The sequence below is a fragment of the Haliaeetus albicilla genome, chromosome 13 (genome assembly GCF_947461875.1).
Source record: "Haliaeetus albicilla chromosome 13, bHalAlb1.1, whole genome shotgun sequence".
Classification (NCBI taxonomy): Eukaryota; Metazoa; Chordata; class Aves; order Accipitriformes; family Accipitridae; genus Haliaeetus; species Haliaeetus albicilla.
The window spans coordinates 33,634,771-33,652,575 of record NC_091495.1 but is presented as its reverse complement, the minus strand read 5'-3'; the positions used below and the strand labels follow the sequence as shown (position 1 = coordinate 33,652,575).

The window sequence follows — 17,805 nt, the reverse complement described above, 5'->3', positions numbered from 1 at the left end:
TTATGGTTAGAACTGACTATAAATACATGATTTACCAGCTTTTGTTCCTGAAAGATGATTGATGCATTTCATAAGGGTGAAGGAATCATCATGGAGCAGTCAGCATTTGCCAACAGTAACTTTACACTGACTCGTGATGTCACAACGTGGTAATTTGGCAAATGGAATGTTTTTAAGATGGCTTCTGTGCAATTTTAAATCTGCAAGCCTTTTAAACAAAATTTAGCTCTTTCTTTTCACTGTCCTTCAAAAATCTAAGTTTACTGTCTAGTACAAGTCTTTGCTCCACCTCCTTCTACACCTTGGTGATCACACTTGGCAATGTGACATCTTAGCTAGTAGGTCTAGGGGTTTTTTTTGTTTGTTTTGTTTTTTTTTTTTTTTTTTGTGGTCTTGTCTTGGAATCTCATTATTTTTGATACTTTTCTTCCTTTGGATCTGATAGTTTAATCATCTGTGTGTTTGTGTACACACAAATATTTAAATAAAACCCAGAAAGAAAGAGAAAAGCATCTTAGATGGCCATTGCAAAACCATACTTAGGATAGAAAAGACATTTCTTCATCTAGTAATCACCTATGTATTGTTTAGATTTATTTCATCAACATATAAGAGGAGACATAGTGTAGTTCAACATTATCAGTGTCCAGAAAACTATTTTTGATAATCTAGACATCCAGCCAGCCACCTCAAGATATTCAGCTGAAAACTGCTGTACTTAAGACTCCATGCCAGCTAATGTTTTTATACTTGCTCCAGGTGAATCTTTATTTGTATGTAGTTATACTAGGGACAAATGAGCCACACTGTTGTACAGGCATGCTATTTATAACAATTTACTCAAAATTATTGTGAATTTGAGGTTCTGGAGAATGCTGATGTGTGATGTTTGGTGGCTCCCAGCATCCCTTAAGGATTGCTCCTGCCCAAAATCTCACCTCATCTCAAATCAGGTGGTTTTTTTTGTTTGGTTGTTTTTTTTCCTCAGCCCTACTTTACTTTCCTTTTCCTTCTACCCTCTCTCCTGTTGGTTCTGCGTTTGTCTTCAGGGTTTTGAGAGCCTGTGACAGTATCTAAAATTTATGTTTTAATGTTTCTACTGCAGTCTGTACTTCATGGAGAACACCAGCCCATAACTGAAGCTGGAGGTTTACAGTCAGTACTGATTAGCTGTTGCGTTAGAAATCTCAGTTCAAACTCAAATCCACAAAGTAAAACTCCAGCTTATGTTTAGTGAGCTGAATATCATCTGCTGCTCCATGCTGAGACTTCAAGTCCTTTTTATCTGTCCCTGGAGGCTGACCAAGAGCATATTAAAGGCTTCTTGGCATTTCTGGAAAAGAACGCGGGAAATTTCCAGTTTACTGGCTAAAATTGCCTTTCTCCCAAGAATGCCTGTGAACTATTCCCGAGCAGAACAGCTTTCTCTCTGTGAATGCAGATTGTGTGCTTCTGGTATCTATTTATGTTGTAAAAACATTTCAGTACTAAAAGTGTGTTTGTAAAACGAAATTCTGTTCATCTCCCTTTCTGTTCCCATGTAGGTTGCTTATTGCAGTGATTGCAATTACTACGTTTTCACAGAATATGAAGGTCTTTGTATTAAGTAGGGCCTATTAAGATTTTGGCAGTATTCCCAAACCAGTAACACAGAGACAGAATTGTCCTTTGTATGCACTAAAAGCCTAATTTGAGATTGAAAGAAACAAAACTGATGTTTTTGGCCTGCTGACCTTTCTGTCCTTGACAAATGCCTGTGGGTTGAAACATGGGCCATTCTGTTCTCTTGTCGCTAAACCTAAAACCAAAAAAGGAGGAAAATAATTGATGAATCTAGTGTGCAACACTGATATAAGTTGAATTTTTTCGAACCAGTCAACCTTTTAACATGCAAGGACTGTTTCTTCTTGTTTTAAGTGATACTCGGGGAGCTTGTTGCAGTGCAGCAAACCTGAAACTATGTTGTTGACAAAATGAGTATTAGTGAACTAAACACTTAAATTACATGTAAACATTAAAAGAATGTTCAGGTTTCAAAGTGAAGCACTCAAAAAGCAAAGAAATGCCAAAGTCAGTTATCTGTGCATAGTATGTATGTTTTATGAATGTCTTTAATTATATGAGCATGCCTTTTTTGTCCTGAAAGATAGCTGAAGATGGAAAGTGCTTGTTTAGGTACTCAGAATACCATTTTATCTTCATTACTCAGTATTCAGTCCCAGAACCTTTTTACTGTATGCCACTCAAATCCTCTTTTAGATTCAGATTTATTAATTTGTGAATGGGCTCTTTTTACAGCATTAATCAACATGGCATCTGAGTGATCCAAACCCACTTAATTTCATCTCCGTTATATCGCTTTGGTGAAGAGTTATTTTTATTGCGATTTTACAGACAGAGAATGAAGAAGTGAATTGCCATAAAAAGCTGTATGGTCGTTTCTAACATCAGTTTTGTAATGCCTAGTTATTTACCTGAAAAAGAGTTGCTGGTTTGGTGTGGTGGTTTTGTTTTGGTTTTTGTTTGGTTTGCTGGCTTTGGGGGGTGGGGGGAGGGAGTGTTTTGTTTTTTTGTTTTTTTTTTTGTTTTTTTTTTTCCATTTTTCTTTGTAGCTGGACTGAATATGGTCAGAGGATGGAATTGTGAGCCTTGATTTCTGTTGAGAGTCTATAGATAGCACTTCAGAGACCCCTCTTGTTGTATGGAAAATGGTGAACATTCAGTCTGTGGCTCAGTGTGGAGATAATAGTTTAAATGGCTTGCAAAGCTTCACAGAGACTGTAAGAAATGTAGGAATAGAATCCAAATTCTCCAGTATGGCATTCAACTACTTTGATAGCAAGTAGTTTTCATTTGATTTTGGGGGTGGTGGTGGTGGTGGGTTTTTTTGGGTTTTTTTGGGGTTTTTTGGGGGGGGGGGGGAGGTGGTTGGTTTGTTTTTGTTGTTTTTTTTGTTTGTTTTATTTGTTTTTTTTTACTCACTTTTCAATTTCTGGGACAAATGAGCCAAGGGTCATATATTAAATAACTCTTAACTCAGCAACCCAGACTCCTTCATGAAGTGCTCCTTCCTTGGGTGCAAGTATCTGTTGGGTTTTCAAGGAAAAATTAGAACGTACTCTTGCAAGAAACATCAGTATCATAATGCACAGGGTTTGAACTTCTGGCAAGATGAGTTCAACTGAGGTTGAAGCTCTGGTCATTTTCAGTTGAGGGAGGGATTTTGTGCTTTTAATTAAAATTAAATATTAATAATCAAAAGGACTGGCCAGACAGCCAGTGATTCACCACTTGCATTCTGTGCTTGATGTTGGATTGGAAGCCCAGAGGAACCATTGCAGGGATATTCTGCAGGCGGCCAGATAGATGACTCATGACTTTAGGTGCCAGTCTGTAGCAAGATTCTGTTGTCATGGTTGAACTGAGATTTTGGGTTTTTTGGGGAAGTTTTTAACTTGGGAAGTACCCATGTATTTTGAAGGTAAAAGGTGACTGATGGTTGGTGTTGGAAGAGGAACCTGAAATTTGGTGTTGAAATGGAGGTGGGAAGCTTCAGACTGTGTAAGCACTAGAGTTTCTAAATACAACAGACCTAAGAATTTTTGTGTGTCAACAAAAGAACTGTCTTCTCATTTAATGTGCTAAATTGGACAACCTTAATTCATGCTGCTTCTGAGGCTTGTACTGCATTTTTCTAGGGGTAGAGGGGTTTCTTTAACAGGATTCATAGTAAATTCAGGTTTCTGTTCTATGCAGAAAGAAATTGAAGACCTCCGAGCAAGACTGGCCATATTAGAAGCAAAAGATCAACAGCTAAGAAGAGAAATTGAAGAACAAGATAGGCTTATTCAGTCACAGGACTGTGAACTGACTGCTTTGCTTAGCTGCATTTCTTTGAAAGAACTAGAGGAAATAAGCAAGGCTGTGGATGACACTTTAGCATCCTCCTATCAAATTCCATTCAGTCTGGATCTTCCAGGGACAATAAAGAGGTATTTAAATTTCAATATGTTGTCAGTGATGTAGAGTCTTGTATCTTCCCCAATGTACTGTTGAATTGGCTGTCAGTTGTTTTCTTCATAATTGTGCCAGCTAATTAGCTGGATTCAGACACTTCAAAATTTTCTAAGAACAGATGAAGGTCTAATATTAATATACTTCCTCAAGAAGGAAGACTTTGTAGTTATTTGAACGCCTTGCACTCAATATTTTTTATGGTAAAGTGCCACCTACAGAAAGCACATGTATTTATCAACTGTTAATACCAGTCATCACTTTAAACTGTTTCTTGTTAACTGGTGGAATTTTTTCCCCAGCTTGCTAATGCAGTAATTACAACATATTTCTCACAGCCTGAAAGTGTGTACTAGGCACCATCCAAATAAATATTTGAGATGCTTCTTGCTTCAGTGAACTTCCAGTCATAATAAATTCTGATGTGATGAGTGTGAGGCTCAGATAGTGGACTTAAGGTAGTGGGGGAAGGGATGCAGCATGAAGACTTTTGGGACACCTACAGTTAAATGCGCAGCTTATGATTCCTTTAAATGGAAAAGTAGCTACTCTTGGTAACATTTTGGAAATAACCTTATCTTTATTTAAAAAAGCAATAGAAGCGCTGAGGGCCTAAACTGTACTGGCAGTCAATGGGACGTTGGTGATGGAACTTTGAAAGTATTGCTGTTGCTGTGTCACCAGGACAAAATAAAATTCCTGTTTATCCTAACTTGCATTTCTTCCAGATAAGCAATAACTATGTTGCTTGCAAATTTTTTTTCTCCCTTCATGTTTATTGGATTTAGTTTGGTTATATTAACATTCATGAGAAATTGCTGCTCATGTGTGCTAATTTATACAGATTTTTTTTTTAAGTCAGCAGAACATTTTGTAGAAGACATATTCTTCTCTTTTGAGGTTTGTTTAAAATTTTAAATTAGGTTATGGGAAATAGTATCTTGAATTAAGTTTAGTTTGTTTTAATGGTATCTTATACCTGTGTTTCTGAGACTGAGGAATAAAAGGTCTCAAGCAGTCTGTCTGAGAACCTGTGCTTTGATTTGAGTTTTCTCTTAGTTTTGGATTTGCTTACGAAAGAATATTTAGATTTTTTTTTTTCTCTCACATTGCTGATGTGACATTTGAGTTGCACTTAACTCTTTGGGAAATTATTTAAAGATGAGTTAAAACAGTACTGGTTCAGGAGGAACTTGCTCTGAGTTCTTTGCTCACTAGCACCATGAATAACACAGTCATGTCAGGGAAAACAGGCGTTCATTATTTGAAGTGGGTTCAGAACTTTAATGAAGATTTAGAATTAATTTCTTTCCTTTCTGTTCATTTTTAAAAGATGCCTTGAATGGAACTTTTCTGGTTTATTTTTGTTTGTTGATCAACTTTGTGTCACCAGGGCCAATGATCAGGTGCTTCTGCTCTCTTTACCATAGCTGAAGTTCCCCTATTGCAAGTGGGAACAGATAAATGCTGGTTTGGGCTGTGCAAGTAAGCATGCTTAGGCAGGCATCTGTGACGGCCATCAGGAATGGTTTAAATCTCCTATATCAGGTTACAGTTGGGTGCTCTTGTCAAACTGCAAAGCCTTTGCTGACCAGAACTAATGGCAATGATGTAGATGCCCACCTATGGCATGGTCATGTGGAAGCTTAGGATCCTTGGTTCAGAATGTGGAAGCTCTGCATTTAGGTCCTCTGCAGCCTGACTGGATCTGAACCTGCAGCCTCAGAGCAAGCTCTTACCTGCTAAGGATTTCAGTGTCCTGGCAGGGAGTGTGATCCATCACAGTTCTTAAGCTGAGCCTTAATGTAGCCAGGAATGCAAAAGCAGAAATCTGGCAAAAGGCCAGAAGACTAACAAGCAAGAGGAGACCTGACTCTGGGAGGGTGAAAGTGGAGAGGATTAATGGTTATAGCATTCAGCTGAGGTGAGACACAAACCTGGTGGTCATAGCTGTTGAGGGAGTTGGCAACTGTCCATCAATGAAGTGCTAGTTTTTTTTTTTTTTCCCCCCTCCTCCTCTTCCCAACTTAAAAGCAAAATGAGCTGGTAGGAATGCGTCACAACCTGGCTGGTGCAGTCTTTCAAAGAAGGAAGGTACCACTCACTGTCTATTCAGCAGCTTCTGTCCTCTCTGCAGGAGATGGTGGTGCTCTCTGAACTAAAAATGTCTTGTAGGTGTTTTTTCTACGTGATGTGGCTTCTTGGTCTAGTACATCCAATTCAAAATCTGCCCAAGTGTTGTGTATGCTGTGCCTGCTGCTCTATTGAAAAATGCACAAGCTGTCTTGGGAGCACAGACAGAAATCTCCAGTCCAGCTGTGTGACTCAACCACTTGACTTTATCATGTGGCCTCATCATTGCCTTTGATTCTTGAATCTCTTCCCCCCAAACCACTTGCTACTTTAGGTAGCTGAAAGCATCCCAGAGCTGCGCTTGCATGATGGTCAGCAGGTACATTTACAGCATGGGTTCTCTGCTGCTTCTTGCTTTCAGGGCAGGCTATATATCCAGAAGGGCTGAGGGAAAGAAAATGCTCCTGCAATGGTTGCAGTTATCTAACAGTGAGAGTTAAGCTCACTGTTTAACCGAACACAGTGATGGGTGTCTTCCTTTTAAAGCTGTGCCATCCATCATACCTCAGGTACAGTGATCTTATGTCTGCATCCAGTTGTGTTCTGTTCTGTCTTTCTGTAAGATGAAAAAGCAGCAAGCAAATAGTGAGGTATCTGGTGTGGATATACTTCCTGTGTGCCTATGGGCATCCTCCACATTGTCATACAATTACAGAATAATTTAGGAGGTCATCTTCTCAAATTCCTGCTCAAAGCAGGGCCACAATTTCCAAGTGACATCAGGTCGCTCAGGGCCCCATCTGTCCGAGTTTTGCCTGTCTCCAGGGATGGAGATTTTGCAGCCTTGCTAGGCATCCTACATTTCACCACCCTTGCTGTGAACTCTTTTTTTCATCTCGTATTTAGCCAGAACTTCCATCACTGCAACTTGCATTGGCTTATCCTAAATCAGTACTTCTTGTGAAAGGCAATTGTATATCAGGTAACAGGTTAAAATACTTGATGAAGCCAGTTCAGCATATTAGTTTTAAATTCCAAAGTCTTGGGATATGTAATGTGAAAGAGATTTTTCTGGAAATGTACATTTTATTTTATGAATCATTGCAGAGAAAAAAGTCTTCTAAAGTTAGGGCTATCTGTGTGAGAAATAAAGCTATTACTCATGCACATATACTAAAGATCAGTGTGTATGTAGAAAGTTGTTCAGTATCGGTGGGTTGTAAATTACAAGCTCCTGGCTATTGACTTGGAAGATACTATGTATTTATTCTAACTGCATTGTGCTAGTCAGTAAAGTACTGCTATAATGTGCTTTTGCATAATTATTTGTTGGGTACATGAATTGCATTCAGCACTGGAATAACAGGGCTGATGTGAAGCATCTCTTAAGACAATCTGTGCTATAATGAATCATATTGAGTGGCTTGCAGCTCACTATAGAATACAAATTATTTTGCTTTTCTGGGTCTAAATGCTATTAAATAGCAACTTATTAAAGCAAACTTCAAGGAACATGAGAGAACGTCCTAAATGAAGAAAAATTGCCCAGATAGAAGTGTGCAGAAGCAAGAGAGCAAGTCAATGTAACATTGGGCTGAGCATTGTTTCTAAGCTTATTTTTCTTGTCAAACGTTGTTATTTTCAGGAAGATTAATAATCCTTTGTTTTGTCTTCTTTATCTTTGGTATGTGGTGGACTTTTTGAAAACAAAAAGCCTTTGTCAGTAACTATAGCATGCTTTGAGTTTGAAGAATTGAGAAATGTTAGACACGTTACCCTGGGCCCTTTCTTGCAGGCTCTTGGAAGCAGAGGTTAAAACCTGGCCAGTTAATGTGCAAACAAATACGTTAGCTTGTGTTTTGACAGGGATTCTCATCGAGATTGAGACCACAGAATGTGGCCGTTTTGCTCAAACAGGCCTAATTGCTCTTGGTAAACTAAAGGGTGTAATCATCATTACAAAACGAGGAAATCGCAGTGCAAAAGCTCAGTTTGCTTGTGTGGGGTTGTGAGGAGATATGTGTAAAAGGTGGGAGCAGCTGGTGTTGTGTGCACCAGGACATGTCTGTGTTTTAACTAAAGACAGCATATTAAATTTGGAGTTAAATAGGTCTGAGTGTTTCAATGTGAAGTACTTTCTCCTGGAGACTGCAAAAGGTGACAAAATATATAATTTCTGTATCCTCTACTGAAGAGGACACTGTTTCAGAAATACATCTTTTTAACTAGTGTAACTTGAATCTTCTAATTATAAAAGAAGACCATGTTAATTATTTGACTTACTCTCTTTAGTACCTGTTGTTTCCTTTTTTGTTTCTTTTCATTTCACAATGAAAACTGGAGAAGTCTGTTACACTTCTGTTCATATGTCGTTTCATTTAGCATTTTCTCTTTTGGTTTTATCCATATCTACAGATGCATGTGACTGTACAGCATGTCATCATTAAAATAAATTGCACAGTTCCATCTGGACTATTGTCTGGGCACTGAATGCTGGTTGAAGGAAAGAAAGTCAATTAAATATCTTTCAAAATATTTGAATATTTCACCTCTTCTTCCACCCTTCCCATGGAACAATTTTTAATTAGTAGGAATTTGTTCCACACTGGGTGTGTGGGATCTTCTGAAGATAGGGAAATTCTTTATTCTGTATATTAGTTATTATAGTACTGTCATGGCCAGTGGTGCAAGGAACTGAGCTTGAAGTTTTATGCAATCAGTTCACTCTGCTTTAGTGATGCCTGGAGCTCATCTGACAAAGATTAATTCAAAGTGAAATACAAATGCTCAGGGGGTTGAAAACCTTATTAGTTGGAATATACTCAAAGCATTCGGCAACTTCAGTTGAGGCCAAAGCCTGATAAAGGCAAAAAAGGTGGGTATTTTTAGAGAAGTCGGTTTACTTAGGAAAAGTTGGAAAAAGAGGACTTATACATAGTGTCACATATTAACTTGGGAAAAGTGGCATTTTGGATGGGCTGTCATGTTCTGTCATTAGGAGAGGCTGCTTTGTACACGTTTTGTTGTTCTTCAAAGTGTATGTCCACATGCAATTTCTAGTCAAATCAGTGCTTAGCAAGCTACATGAAATTACTGAGGAAGTCTGAATGCAGCCACGTTTATTCACATCAGCCTTTCAACAAAAATCTTAGCCTGAAAGAATCACATTTAGAAGAAGCAAAACAAATTGCACCCTATCCTTTCAAAAAGATATCATCTGTTGTTTGCTAGATAACATGCAGTCTGTCCAGGAAAGTCATTTTTAAATATGTGGTTTGAGGTTTTCTTTGGCTATTTCTGTGAAAATGCATACATATCAAAAATATCCTCTGGGAATAGAAGGGTAGCACAAACACAAAGAGCAGGGGGATGAAATGGCTTTATAGCATCAAAAAGTTTCTACTACAGTGCACACACAGGCTGCTAATAGTCCTGACTGCTGGGCCTGTGTGTGGGACAGCAGAGAACTGAATTGTACTTTTAGTGCCAGATACTCTCGGAGTCTTTACTTCTGGGTTTACTTCTTGGGTTTTTGGGTTGTTTGGAGCTTTTTCTGTTGTCTGCACTTCTTCCTGATTTCACAACTTTAGTAGTGCTTAGTTACAAGTAGAAAGTGATGTTGGTAGGTAGGTGTTGTGGTTTAACCCCAGCCAGCAACTAAGCACCACGCAGCTGCTCACTCACTTCTCCCCACCCAGTGGGATGGGGGAGAGAATCAGGGGGGAAGTAAAAGTCATGGGTTGAGATAAAGATAGTTTAATAGGACAGAAAGGAAGAAAATAATAATTATGATAATAATAATAAAAAGGCAGTAATAATATCAATTGGAACATACAAAACGAACAGTGCACAATGCAATTACTCACCATTTGCCAACCGATGCCCAGTTAGTTCCTGAGCAGTGATTTTTCCACCCCCCAGGCCAACCCCCCCAGTTTATATACTGGGCATGACATCCCATGGTACGGAATACCCCTTTGGCCAGTTTGGGTCAGCTGTCCTGGCTGTGTCCCCTCCCAACTCCTTGTGCCCCTCCAGCCTTCTTGCTTGAAAAATCCTTTACTTAGTCTAAACCCTACTGAGCAACAACTGAAAACATCAGTGTGTTATCAACATTCTTCTGGTACTGAATCCAAAACATAACGCTATACCAGCTACTAGAAAGAAAACTAACTCTATCCCAGCTGAAACCGAGACAGTAGGTTAGAGGCAAAGTACTGTAAACTTTTTTTTGTTTTAAAGATCTTCCTGACTATTTTCAGGAGAGACTCCTATGCTGTGTTATGAGTTGGACCATGAAGACCCCAACTGTTTAGTAGACCTCTAAGCACATTGCATCATTATGCTGGCCTCATTTGGTGCTGGGGCAGTTTAGCCAGTCCCAGGGCCAGCTAATACACGGAGCTATTTTCAGCAAGTCGCTGTTGCTTTCACCTTCTCATGCAACTTAATTTACTTCTGAGTCTTTCACTTGCGTGATTTTTCAGGTGGTGCATCATAATGTCTCTGCCCTGGGAGGATGTCGGCAACCCCGTGGTGCTCCCTTGGCAGAAAGACTTTCTGCCCTTCTGACCAGACTTTCCCCCTCCTGCCATCAGTTGTCATTACCTGATAGCCGCTTGCCTTCCCAGATACAGTTACATTTCACTGATGGGGGCGTAAGCATGTGTGTTTGTGTGTGTGTGTGTCTGATCTGTGTAAGATTCTTGCTCCTGTGCTGTGTGAGAGGGTAAAGCTTCTGGGCTCCTTCCTCTGCACTGTTCCCTGCTTTGTATAGCAATCTTTCTTCTTTTTCCCCTTCTTAAAAATCTCTCTCTCTCACACTCACACCACAGTATCTGTCCACATGGTATTGCTGTAAAATATCAAAAGTCCAGGGAAAGCATGATATTAAAAAGGAATGCAAATAAGTAAAATAGGTAAGTGAGAGAAGAGAGCTTTTCCCCCTTTGTTTCCCTCTTATAAATATGCATGATGAAATGAGTGCCTTGAGCTGTCAGATGCATAGAGAAAACCAGGTAACTTGTGTAGTGGCCACCACGGCTAGGGCTTCATCATCAAGTAATAGGAGTAAAAAAGGGAGAGCTCTCATTCACCTCACTAGTTCAGTTATTCTAGCTTTGCAGGTGTGCAGCAATTGAAAAATAGTGTTTGCATATGAAATACACCAGGTGAAGAAGTGCTGCACAGCCCCAGAAACCGCTCTCCCTGTTGTTCAGTTCTGTCCCAGTCATAAGCTCTGGGCATGGGAGTCTTCAAGCCTTCTGGCAGCTTCAGTTATCCCCCAGGCCTGTTCGTGTTGACTTAATTTCAGTCAGTGATAAATCATCTTCCATGACATGAGTACGATGCACAGGTCACTTTGAGTATTTGCCTTACTGCCTTCACTTAGGGTGCTTTCATGCTGCTATGATTTTATTTTTTTTATAAGCTTAACACAGAATTTTAAAACTGTTCTCTGTGGTAGGAAACATGTCTCTGTCTATGCTACATGAGGTGAGCCAAAATACAATTATGGGGTTCTTAAAATATAGCCAATGCCACTGCTGCTACTATAGCTAGGTATAATGAAGGTGGTATGGTGCCCTGTTTTTTAAATTGTGGTTCTTTTGTTTAATGATCCATCGATCCATTTTATCCTGTGTGCTACAGCTTCACAAAGCCTGCAGCAGCAGGCTTGTGGCAGAGGAGCAGAGCCAGAGAGGATGTTCTCCAGCACCTGGAGAGGACTCTGCCCTGGAAATTCCCCAGACCTCCTGCCCTCGGAGCGACTGGACACACAATCAGCTTCCTCTGCCACAAGGGGCTTTTTGAGGGGAAACTCCAAATTACGTGTCAAGTGTCAAAACCCAACCCGAGCTTTGATAATAGGATCGTCTCATTTTCAGCTAGTCCCATGGCTGGGTTTGTGTTTTGAGGTGGCCATCATCTCGGCTTTCTCAGAGAAGTTGGCTGCAGGCTTTTGTGAGAGGCCAAGACAAGTCATAGGTGAAGGAAGGTCTGCCTCTTCCTTTGTGGTCTGACTGATTAGGAGGCTCAGCTTTCCTTTTGTAGATAGATAGGTGTTTTCCTCTCCATTTTGTCTACCTAGTATTAATTTAATTCCTTTGTTCTCTGCCTAGGATTGAAGGGTAGACTCCTTGGGCAAGTGGCTTTGTTTCTTTTTTTTTCTCACTTGTGGGAGCAACTCTAGAAGAAACTGTGTACTGAAAGCCTGGCATGCCATACAATGTCAGTGCTTCTGCACATGAAGTGAATTTGTTTCCTGCAAAGGTGCAAACAAAAGTCATTGGACAAGAGCTGCTGGAGTTTGAAATTGTGGCAAAGGACTTCTTCATTGAGTTGCCTGTGTCCAAGCAGAGTCCTTGGTTCTGTGGCTCAGCAGTTTGTAGTGACTCTGATCCCATGGGGGCCAGTGGGGACCCCAGTTATAGGGAGGAAAAAGGGCTTCTGCAAAGTCTGGTCCCACACCATAGGCACTGGCTTTCCTTGGGAAGAACAGGAGGAGTTGGAAACACGGCAGGGAAAGGAGAGAACAAGTCTTCCAACTTGGAGGATGGAGTTACTGCTAGCAACCTGAAGTATTTTGGAGCAATCTTGGAGGCAGTTTTTTGTCCTTCCAAGCAGCATTATAGAAGGAAGAAGTCCTAGCAGAAAGATGAGTACCACCCACTTGAGTACCCTCACATGTGCAGTGTAATGAGGAATCTGGTTTTCCTTGCTGAGCATCTGGTTCCCCCTGCTTGTTTGAACAGCATTCAGTGGGATGTAGCAGCCTATAAATTCCAGGCCACATATGTGCCGATCCCTCTGGGTATGCATATGATGAGATTTATTTCTCTTTAGGGAAAAAATGACCAGCTGTCCCAATCAATGTATGATACTGAATTCGTTTGTATATAATAAAGAGAAACAGCTAACAATATCCAGGGACAGACCCTTTCAGTCAGTGAAGTACAATGGATGTTGTTATTAAGAGAATAATTGCAGCTGCTGTAGGCAAGCTCTAGTTTTTGTGCACTCCAGACAGAGGCAGCAGAAGAACGGGGATCTCTTGACACATTGGAAAATCTGGGGAAAGTGTTTGGATGTGATGAACTGCTGCTGCAGATAGCTGTTTGTGCCTTTGTTTTCAGTCTGATGCTCCTGTTTCAGGTAGCAGCTGGAGCAACAACTGCCGCAACTGCTCTGTGGCAGCAGCTGAGTGAAGAGTGGTGGGAAATACAGCACCACACGAATGGTTGGTTGAAACAGACGGCCGGTTTGGCTGTCTGAATGGTGTGTTACAGGACCAGAAGATTTCTGAATACATGGCAATGCAAATTCAGCTTGGAATCATCATTAAAGATGCCAGCGGCATCTTCAAGTGACTGTGAGCTGGTTGTTTCTGTTGGAGTGATTTTATCTAAAAAAACCCAGCTACCATACTACGCAGACTGAGGTGCTGACTCTATCCTCCTATTGCAGGCATTAAAAAAAAAAATCTTATTAATAATTCTTACAAAAAATTGTGAAGTGTCATCTAATGCCCTGATTTTTCTGCAAGCCTCCCATAATTGGGGCTAGTGTCTGGCAGCACTGTAGCAAATAAGGCTCATCTCAGTTTAGAGTTCTTGTGAGCTATGTAAGAGCTTCTAGGCAGGATGATGTGTTGTTATAGTCCACTTTGTATAGGCGTAACTCTTCGAGAGCTGACAAAGAAAAGTGCAGTCACCCAGCAACCCATGAGTCAATGGGAAACCTTATTGGTAAGCTGAGATACTGGGAAAGTATACTTCCAGTTCTGTCTCTTGATAAACTCTGAGTGGAGGAGCACATGTATTGAAGCAATCCTTGACGTAAAGCAACAATGAAGAGATACTGCTCTGCAAATGATAGCTAGAAGAAGAGCAAATTGCTGGAGCAAAATCAGCTCTCTTATGGTTCAGAGCTAGGTGCATAATTTTGGGTTCTTATTCATGTTCCTTGGAGAACTCCGTAGATTAAAATGTGCAGAAGGTCCAATGCTCCTGTACCTTAAAGTACATCTCTTGATAATTTTTGTCTTAGATTAATTTTTGAGGTTAGAAGCTGTCCAAGGTGACACTGCATTTTACTTCTAATTCAGGTGACTAGTCCTTGCAAGTGACACAAATTTCATTTTCAGTATGAATTAAACACAACTTTTTTCTCCTTCTATTTACTGTCTAAGTCCATGCCTCAAGAGCACTGATAGGTTTAGATAGAGAAACTGGATTTTCACCACATCAATTCAGCAGAAATTTTGTGGTTTTTATCATTGTTTAACCAGCTCTGTTGTCTTTTATTTTTCTGTGGGCTGCATTATCTAAGGAAAAATCAGAGTTTGTTTGGAAAACCCTGACTTATGTTTAAAGGATGATTTTTGCTTCCCAACACGGAGTTATGCTACTGTGGAAAATCTCATTGTTTAAAATCCCATGGATCATTGCACGAAGATAAAAAGGAACTTACGTGCTTGACTGAAAAATTGCTTTCCTGGTGTGGTAATACCCAGATGTGTAGCCCAGCCAGCCTTATGAACAGATCACACAGAATGAAAATCTTGTTTTCCAGTGTCTTCCTTGATTAGGTAGAATCAGACTTTATGATGGAGAGTTCAAAAAGAAAACAAAGTGCTGTTTCACCTTAGTGTATTTAATGCAATCTAGCTCTGAGTGTTCTTAATTGAGCAGAAGTGTAGGACAAGCAATGCACTTGTAGGTCTTGTCCTGGTAAAAAACTGCACGTGGTATCTGTAATAATTAATCTGTTGATTTTACTCAACTTTGGGTACAGGTATGTTTTCATATTTTTTCTTTTAGACCTAATTGTACATATATAGCTTAAAGTTGCCTCTTGTTAAGTATAGTTTTGTTCAAAAGCTTTTTTTTCTGATTTGTGTTCAAAGATTTCTGGGATATGCACATCAAGGGAACTGTAAAGGTACAAGAAAGTTATTGATTGTTTGATTTGATTTTGTATTGTGGATTTTTTCCTTAAAGGCCCAGTCAAATCCCTAGACTTAAGATTTTTGGTGGATATTTGTTGGTTTTTTTGCCTTGATGTAGACTGTAGCAGATGTTTCCACTGAATGTTCCCCAAGTAGCACTTCTGATTTCTTTTGCAAAGGACTGGACAAAGGCTTTTTTTGGAAGGTCAGCTTCTGTTTGCTGTTAAAAGCAAGATTACAAGTGTAGGGCTTGGTTTATATATTTTCATCTTCTAAGAGAGTACAGCTTCTTGGGACTTCAGAATCAGAGAAGGAATCGTGTTAGAAGACTTAAAGTTGGAAAAGTCATGCTCTCTGCAGGCTGTGACTGTTAGAATGAGGTTATCCTTTGCAGGCACTCTCATTACTCTGGGCCAAATTCAGACACAGTGTGAACTGTTTAAATTTGCTGATAGTCAAGAAAATACTCTTTAATAATCATTTTATCTAGGAGGGAATACATATTCATGTGAATTGAGGGTTCAGCCCATCGTGCTTTCTCATATGCATACAATCTGAGTGTAGGCTTCTAGGCCGTTGCTCTTAAATTAGAAATTCAAATACAGGTAATTTTAAATTGTTCTGACTTGTGCTTAGTTTTAAAGAAGTGAAAGTGCTTTTTGCTTAAGTGCTGTATTGTGGTGTGGCGATAGGGAGTGAGATAACAGGATCTAGACCGGTCTTTTCGTTAACAGTAATGTAAGGAAGAATATTTGCTGTTAAAGGGCATCCTTTTCTCTTTCAGTCTCTTCAGGCAGAGATCAGAGATAGCTGCTTAGTTTCTGTATGAAAATAAGAATTTCCAGTACAGGATTTATTTATTTATTTTAAACTGGTACCATGTTTGCAGTATGTTCTATTGTGCAGTTACAGAAACTGCATTCTGACTACATTTTTTTTGTCACTGTATATATATATATTGTCATTAATACAGGAACTGTTTCTGTTTAAGTGGTATGTATATTTATATATCTTGAATGTAGAGAACAGCATGACTTGCCTTTTACCCATTCTCATTCTTTGAATTTTTTCTTAGGAAGCAAAACAAATACACAATAGCCTGGTATGCAAAGGGAAGTATACTAGCAAAGTCAAAGGAAAGACATTCAGAAACATGCCTTCCTTTAGCAGAAAGCCATTCTTCCCAGTATTGTGCTAGTCAGCCTTCCTCTGAACAAAACCACTTCCATAGTATCTATAATTCCTGCAAGTAAATTGTAACTTCTCAGAATATTCTATAAAAGGCTTTTTAAATATTATCTGTTTATATCATGACACTTAATGTCCTCTGTGATCATGTGGGAAGCCTGGGATAGGGCGAGGAATGTGTGAACCAGACCCCTCGATTCCCAGTCTTCCTTCTGTCCCCTCTTGCGTTAAATTGGCTTGCTTTATTTTGCCAGCACACCATTCCTGATTATGAACATCATTGTCTCAGCAGGTTCCAACTGTGTTATTACAATTCAACATAGTCAGTACCTGTTTTTCTTTAAGGTCACTCAAATGAGATATTTAAAAGGCACTGGATTGCTTGAAGTACTTGGATCTTAAAATTTTTCCCTTAGTCTGTTATTACATGCCAAGTCAGCCTCAGCTACTGAATATGCGGCATTCCCACATTCTCCTGCAGTTCTCCAGCTGAAGTCTGTGTTTTGCCAAAGTATTACTTCGTTCATCATCCAGAGAGGGTAAATCCTCAGCTCCTGCTTTCCTGTTCTAGTCTAGTGTGTATACAATGAGGCCCTAGGATGCAGCAAGTCTACATTCCTTTTCTTCTCTCCTTGTTATGGATCCTAATGTGTGTAAATCCATTGCAAGCTATTTAAATGATAGGCCTACGTGGCCATCTGTGTGAATGAAGAAATTACACATGATGTATAGATTGCTGTCAGTTCTTCAAGTGTTAAAACCCTTTCTTTTCCTGCATTCAGTCAGTTAAATTTGAGTTAATTGAATTCCTGTCTTATTCTAGTTCTTCCATCAGCTGGGTCAAGAACTTTGCTTTCTCTGTGATGGAGTTAGCTTATACTGAATTTGAGAAGTAACTTCTAAATGGTCCCTGTAATAGATTGCAGAGACTGTGAGGACAAGCAGTCAAATTCTTGATTAGCTGTTCTGCAAGAGAAGAATAGCAATGAGTCAAAACTATGGACGTCTTCCCAGGTAAGAATTCAGTGTTATTCCAAGGAGGTCTTTTAAAAGTCATTTTTCCTGGTAGTAATAAGTAAAGCAACTTTTAAGCAGACAGAATACCCCTCTTAAAATGAAATATGATGCTCCAGGGATGGTGGTAAAAGAAAATACTCTTTCTGGTTCAAGTCACATGTAACAGATCATGGTTGTTAAAGCCCTTTGTTGGTAGAATGATTAGGTACTGACTGCCTGGTTTCTCTTGCGGGTCATTAGCTTGTCAGTTAATTGGAAAGCTTGTGACGGTGTTTTGTGGTAGAAGAAAACAACCCAGGAATAAACTTGGTTCAAAGCTGTTCGTAGTTGGTAACTATGGCTGGTTTGTACATGGTTTTGATTGCTGCATGTGAATTGTATGATGGGCTAATCTCTAAAAGGGATAAGGGATTCCTATGGTATCCCTCTGCAGGCTAACAAGGATTCAAAACAGGGTACTACTGTGAAATTCATACCATAAATAATACAAATACACTTGTAAGAGTCTGCAGGAATGCTGCAACTGTAACAAAAGGATTCTTTAGATTCAAGTCTGTGGTTAA

The 17,805-nt window shown here is 39.6% G+C and overlaps 1 protein-coding gene across 1 annotated transcript in view; it reads left to right on the top strand.

The window, feature by feature from the left end:
- The window catches only part of DISC1 (DISC1 scaffold protein), a 208,812-nt gene that overhangs the window by 64,741 nt on the left and 126,266 nt on the right, over window positions 1-17,805 (top strand). Inside the window, 1 exon segment of the mRNA XM_069800752.1 lies at window positions 3,757-3,992. Within this exon segment, the coding sequence (XP_069656853.1) occupies window positions 3,757-3,992 (236 nt within the window).